General features: G+C 42.9%; 1 protein-coding gene across 1 annotated transcript; it reads right to left on the bottom strand.

The window, feature by feature from the left end:
- myh6 (myosin, heavy chain 6, cardiac muscle, alpha) lies at positions 1-6,186 on the bottom strand. Its single transcript, XM_067384537.1, has one exon. The coding sequence runs from the start codon at positions 6,098-6,100 to the stop codon at positions 293-295; it is 5,808 nt and encodes a 1,935-aa protein (XP_067240638.1). The 5' UTR covers positions 6,101-6,186; the 3' UTR covers positions 1-292.
- Positions 6,187-7,204: the final 1,018 nt, after the last annotated feature.

Genomic DNA, 7,204 nt, shown 5'->3' with positions numbered 1-7,204 from the left:
TGAATGACAATTTTACACTTTATTTCACCCATATTTTGACATTTTATTTTCATGAAAGTTATTTGAAACATGAAACTAGTGCATATAATCTTTTTGTATGTATATATTACACTTTAGTAAATTTAATTTGATGCAGACGCCAAAATGGTGACTACTTCTCATCTTTGACCCATGTAATGTTTTGACTAATGTTTAATGCTTCAGAATTTTCCATATTTCCATATTTGCTAATCTAAAAAACTAGTGAACAAACAAATCTAGGTGGAATTGCACAACGACTCGAAACTAAACATTACTCATCCTGGGATTTCTTCCCAGGTACTCCATCTCTTGTTTTAGCACGCAGTTTGTTCACTTGAGATTCTGCAATGTCGGCACGCTCTTCTGCCTCTTCCAGCTCGTGCTGAAGTTTCCGTAATTTAGCCAAGTTGACGTTTGCCTGTTCCTCGGCTTCCTCGGCAGAGCGTTTGTAAGATTTTACTTTCAGTTGTAGCTTGTCCACCAAGTCCTGCAGTCTTGCCAAGTTTTTGCGATCCTCGTCCGTCTGGTAAGTCAGCTCCTTTATGCGTCGCTCATACTTCCTCACACCTTTAATGGACTCCGAACCTCGCTTTTGCTCTGCGTCCAACTCGTTCTCAAGCTCACGGATACGTGCCTCCATTTTCTGTAGCTGCTTCTTTCCTCCTTTCATTGCTACTTGCTCGGCTTCATCAAGACGGTGCTGTAGGTCCTTAATGGTCTGCTCCATGTTCTTTTTCATCCTTTCAAGGTGTGCACTAGTGTCTTGTTCTTTCTTTAACTCCTCAGCCATCATAGCGGCATCAGTGATGGCTTTCTTTGCCTTTTCTTCTGCATTGCGGTTCTCTTGCACCAGCTCCTCCATTTCATTCTGCAGCTGAAGCAGATCTGATTCTTGCTTCTTCTTTTGGTTGATGAGGCTAGTGTTTTGGGAGTGCAAGAGTTGCATCCTCTCAGTTGATTCAGTAAGTTCTTGCTCTGCTAGCTTGCGAACCCTTTCCGTCTGTTCTAGCACGGCTCTCAGTTCCTCTAGTTCTGCTTGAATCAGGTTGTTTCTCCGCTCCAATAGGGCAATGTTTTCCTTGAGATCGTCATTACTGTGAAGCGTGTCATCCAAATGGAGTTGAGTGTCTTTTAGGCATGACTGGATCATCTTCAGCTGCTTTTGGGCATCAGATGCCTGTCTGTTGGCCTGGCTTAATTGAATTTCCATTTCATTAAGGTCTCCCTCCATCTTCTTTTTAACTCTCAAGGCTTCATTACGACTTCTCGTCTCTGCCTCAAGAGAAGCCTGCAAGGATTCAACCATGCGTTGGTAGTTTCTTTTAGCTTGCTCCATTTCCTCATCCTTCTCAGCGATCTTACGCTCAAAATCTGCCTTCAACTGGTTGAACTCCAGCTGAGCTCGTAGGATCTTGCCTTCTTCATGCTCAACTGAAGCATCGGCTTCCTCTAGTGCCGACTGCAACTCTGCTTTCTCCTGTTCCAACTGTTTCCTCAGTTTTTCCAACTCATGAACACTCTTTCGTCCTTCACCCACTTGATCCGTCAAGTCAGAGATCTCCTCCTGTAGATTCTTGTTTTCCCTCTTGATGGTCTCAAGGTGATCTAGAGTTTCCTCATAGGAATTCTTAAGTTTAAAGAGCTCGGTACTTAAGCTGCGAGCTTCCTTTTGCGCTCCCTCAAGCTCGCATTGTGACTCTTCGTACTTTTGTTTCCACTCCGCAATGACTTTGTCAAAGGATCTCTGTTTTTTGTCCAGGGCAGCAGATGCTGCATTTGACCGTTCAAGGTCTAGCATCAGATCTTCAATCTCATTTTGCAGCCTATGTTTTGTTTTCTCAAGAGAAGAACACTTTGCATTCACTGCTTCCACTGCGTCCTCTGCTTCTTGCAATTTTTGAACAAGTTTCTTCTTGGCTTCCTCCAGTTCCTCTGTCCTCTGAATTCCGTCAGTCTCATACCTCGCCCTCCATGTTGCTACCTCCGTATTGGCCTTTGATAAGGCTCGTTGGAGCTCAGCTTTTGCTTCTTGTTCCTCTTCGAATTGCTCTCTCAGTAAGTCACAATCATGACGGGCTGATTGTACAGCGTGAGCAAGAGCATTTTTTGCTTTTACCTCTTCCTCAAGCTGCCTCCTCAGATCTTCAAGTTGCTGAGTGTAGGAAGTCTTTCCTCTAGTGAGTTGGGAAATCAGACATTCCTTCTCCTCCATTTGTCGTCCAAGTTCCCCGTTTTCAGTCAGCAGTTTGGCTTTCTGTGTAGACAGATCATTAAGAGCTCTCTGGGCTTCTTCAGCTTTTGACCTGTGCTCATTCATCTGATCTTCCAGGGAGCGGCACATCTTTTCAAGATTTACCTTGGCCTTAACAATGCTCTCCATGTTTGAGCAAAGGTCATCCAATTCCAACTTCAATTCAACTTTTTCTTTCTCTAACTTCTGTTTGACTCTTTGCAAACTGTCAATCTGTTCCCCTAGTTCAGCAACACTGTCTGCATGCTTCTTCCGAAGAGAGGCAGTAGTGGTCTCATGCTGAAGGGTGGATTCCTCCAGGTCTCTGCGTAACTTCTGAAACTCAGCCTCCCTTTTTTTACTGAGTTCCACCTGAGCAGATGTTGCCCCACCTGCCTCCTCCAGGCGCTCGCTGATGTCTTCCAGTTCTCGAGAAATATCAGATCGCTGTTTCTCCACCTTTGCACGAGCTGCACGTTCCGCATCCAGCTCCTCCTCCAGTTCTTCAATTCGAGCTTGATTTTCTTTTAGCTTTTTCTGCAACTGCACTGAAGCCATTTGCTCGTCCTCAACCTTTCCATTCAGCTGATTAATCTCAAAGTCTTTCTTTTTAAGTTTTTCCTCTAGCTGCTGTTTGTCGTTCTCCAAATCCATTACATTCTCCTGAGTCAGTTTTACATCTCCTTCCAGTTTTCTCTTGCTACGCTCCAAGTCCATCCTAACTTTTTTTTCCTGTTCCAATGAGCCCTCAAGATCATCCACCTGTTGTTCGAGCTTGGCTTTAGCTTTTGTCAATGTATTCACTTTGTCCTCCTCACTTTGAAGGTCATCCAGTGTTTGCTGGTGAGCCTCTTGTAGAGCTTTTTTCTCTTTGGTGAGTTTCATTATATTTTCATCGAGGGATGCCATTTCTTCAGTCAGATTCTTTACTTTGTTCTCAGTTGCGTGTTTTTCCTTTTCCACCTTGGCCAGTGTTAACTCCAGGTCATCTATATCTTTCTTGAGCTCAGAGCATTCATCCTCCAACTTGCGTTTCTTGGCTGTGAGGTCTGCGTTTATCTCTTCCTCGTCCTCTATACGTTCTGACAGCTCTTTCACTTTGGCTTCTAGCTGGATCTTGCTTTTTATCAGCTGTTCACATCGTTCCTCAGCATCAGTTAGAGTGTCTTGCTCTGATTGCAGCTGAAGGAACAAGTCATTCTTCTCTTGAAGCAGACCGACCATTTTCTCTTCCAACTCTTTCCTCCTGGCCTCGGATTTTTCCAAAGCTTCCTTCAACTTACCGAATTCGTCTTTCATGTTTGCCATCTCCTTTTCAGACTCAGCACTCCTCAGCAAAGGTTTTATCTTGAAGAATAATTTCATCCATGGCCAGTTTTTCACACCGAGGAAGGAACGAAGGTTCCACTGGATGACCATGAGGGCATCTCTGCGCTCCACCAGTTTCTGGTACTCTGCCCTCATCAGTAATCCACGAGCATAAGCTTGGATCCCAGTGATGATACGAGCAAGTTGGTCGTCTCGCATCTCCTCTAACGTACCAAGCAGGCCAGCTTTAAAAAAGACTTTTGTGTGGCCAAATTTGTATTGCGTGTGGTCAATGTCTAGTGACCCTAACAGCTTCTCTGCACTCTTCTTGTTTTCAATGAACTGGCCCTCTGGGATGGCAGATGCATTTAGGATTCTGTACCTCTGTTTGAAATCTCCATAGAGGATTCTGTTTGGGAATCCTTTTCTGCAAATCCTGATGCCCTCTAGTACACCATTGCAGCGAAGCTGGTGCATGACCAGGCAGTTATCCATGATTCCAGGAGTCTTGCTCTCATTTGGAATTAAACAGCGAACAAAGTGTGGGTGTGTGGTTTTCAGATTGGTCATTAACTTGTTAAGGTTTTCCCTGTGCAGGGCGGACACTGTCTGAAAAGATGACCCCTTTTTCTTGGCTCCTTTCCCACCTGACTTTTCAGAAGCATCTCCTGCATAACTTGAGAATAGAAGACTCAACAACTTCAGAGAAGACTTCTGATAGAGGCCAACTACTGTTTCATTCAGTGGGTCTTTGTTTTTCACCAGCCAGCCGGCAATATTATAGTCAACAATACCTGCATAGTGGGATAAGGCAAAGTGTGCCTCTGCCTTTCCCTTCACAACTCGTGGCTTCTGGAAAATGTTTGTCTTGCCCAGGTGGTTGTCATAAAGCTTTGCTTTGAATGTCTGATCACTGGCCTTTGGAAACATGCACTCTTCCTCCAGAATGGACATGATCCCAAGGGGTTTCTCAATCAGATCAATGCAGGCTTGCAGATCCATCCCGAAGTCAATAAACTCCCAATCAATTCCTTCTTTTTTATATTCCTCTTGTTCCAGGACGAACATGTGGTGATTGAAAAACTGTTGCAGCTTTTCGTTTGTAAAATTGATGCAGAGTTGTTCAAATGTGTTGAAATCGAAGATCTCAAAGCCTGCTATGTCTAGCACACCAATGAAATACTGACGATTTTGCTTGGTGTCAAGGGAGTGGTTGATTCTTACCACCATCCAGTTGAACATTTTCTCATACACTGACTTTGCCAGTGCACCAACAGAATAATACACTTGGTCCACACCCTGTCCTTTTGTTACATACTCATTGCCTACTTTGACCCTTGGATGGCAGAGTCCTTTGAGTAGGTCAGCAGAGTTCAACCCCATTAGATATGCAGCCTTATCTGCATCTTCAGTACCGTCAGGCTCTGCCTGCTCTTCACGCTGTTTCTGTTTGAATTTCATATTGCCATAGTGCATGATAGCACCTGTCAGCTTGTAGACTCCTATCTTTTCTTCTGACGTGAAGCCGAGTACATCAAATGCCTTGTCGGTAGCAAGCAGCTCCTCGTTGTCATTGATGGAAGCGACGGTTACTTCTCCTTGGGAGATGTAAGAGTAGTCATATGGATTATTAGTTATCAACAGCATGTCCAGCAGTTCAGGCTTTTCATTGGACAGTATTTGAAAGAAAATATGGTAGTTCCTCTCAGACTTTAGCTGAAAGGTCACCCGAGACTTCTCCAGCAGGTATGTTTCGATATCAGCTGAAGCGAGTTTACCGCTTGTCGCAAAATGAATGCGGATGAATTTTCCAAAGCGGGAGGAGTTGTCGTTTCTGGCCGTTTTAGCATTGCCAAAAGCCTCGAGTGCAGGATTAGCCTGAATAATCTGATCCTCCAGGGTTCCCTTGCTAGAGTCTTTCTTTCCAGCCGCTCCACCAGAGGCAGCAATGCTTGCAAAATACTGAATGACTCTCTTGGTGTTGACAGTCTTCCCAGCACCGGATTCTCCAGTGATAAGGACAGATTGGTTCTCCCGATCGGTTAACATGTATTGATAAGCGTTATCTGAGATGGAGAAGATGTGAGGCGGGGCCTCTGTTCTTTTCTTACCTCTGTAAGCAGAGACTACATCTGAGTCGTACACGGGTAACCACTTGTAAGGGTTGACTGTGACACAGAACAGCCCTGAGTAGGTGTAGATCATCCAGGCTGCGTAACGCTCTTTGAGGTTGAACAGCACTGCGGGCTCGTGAAGGAAAGTGAGCATCGCCATGTCTTCGATTTTATCGAATTTAGGCGGGTTCTGGGGATGGACGTCCCCATCCTTGACGGTCACTGTTCTCCCATCCTCAGTTTTAACAGTCACCTTCCCTCCTTCCTTGCTGACAATTTGCCCCTTCACAAACTCCACCTTTTCATCCACAACAAAGCATTCGGTCTTGATGTCAAAGGCTCTTGTCTGAGCTTCGAGACGCTCTTTATCCGACTTCCTCAGGAAGGGAGCAGCCTTTCCGAACTCTGCCATCATAGCATCACCCATAGTGTCTGCTTGATATTTCCAGGTACAGTGAGAGTTGATGAGCACTCCTCGGCTGAGGGAACTTCAGAGACACAAACCACTAGTGCTTGGTTTTTATAGAGGCTAACAGAGATCCAAATAAGGATGTGAAAGGAAAGAACACAGGGACAGGGTTTTTATCAAGAGTTAAAAGTGGTGTGGGGTCAGGAACACAACCTTTAGTTGTTGATATCCTTATATAGAAAACTAACACCTCCTTGGTTGTTTCCATCCTTTGAATATATTAGTCATACCTCTAGCACACAGTGTTTGACCAGAAAAATACAATTCTTCAAAAATTCAATTCTTATTACTCCAAAACTGAAAGCTAAACAAAAAAAAGAGTAACAAATCAAGGATCTTGTTGGAGCCAATGTGGGATATCATGTACATATTTTTTGGTCTTGCCTAGTTTTAAAAGTGTTTTGGAAAGAAATAAATACAATTATGCAGGAGATTTTTTGAGACTGAGATATGGGAAACAGGTTATATTCTATTCTTTGGAGATATACTGGATTCAGTGAATAACAGTGATAAATATTTATTGAGGTTTCTACTAACAGCAAATTGCCCCAACAAAAATACAATGGGAACAGATTGTGACTGAGATTACAAGTAGACACTTTTGAAAGACATGGACTGTGTACAACTCAAAAGTAAGAAAAGAGATATTTGTTTGTGAATGGAGGAAGGGGTTGTGTAACCAGATGAATGTATCTATGTATTTATATTTGGAGGTACTCTGGTTGATAACTATATGTCTAAATATGTATATGAATAAGTATGTAAATATGTATGTATGTGGGTCAATGACATGACGGGTAATTTTTTTGTCCAAAGGTTTTAATAATAATTAAAAACAAAGATATTATGTCCAAAGTATATAAGGTTTTAATTATATTTTGCGACATATAAAGGTATTTTAAAGATTTTGAAGTGTCAAAAGGTCATTCGGTTTAACCGTCCATTCGGTTTAATTTGTGATTAAAATCTTAAAATGTAATAAATTTATATTTTTTATTCTGGCATGATTTTATAACATCATATATCAACATGGTTCAAAATGGTATTAAAATTATGTGTAGA

This window comes from Chanodichthys erythropterus, chromosome 4, assembly GCF_024489055.1.
Source record: "Chanodichthys erythropterus isolate Z2021 chromosome 4, ASM2448905v1, whole genome shotgun sequence".
Classification (NCBI taxonomy): domain Eukaryota; kingdom Metazoa; phylum Chordata; class Actinopteri; order Cypriniformes; family Xenocyprididae; genus Chanodichthys; species Chanodichthys erythropterus.
This window is presented reverse-complemented; position numbering and strand designations above follow the sequence as displayed.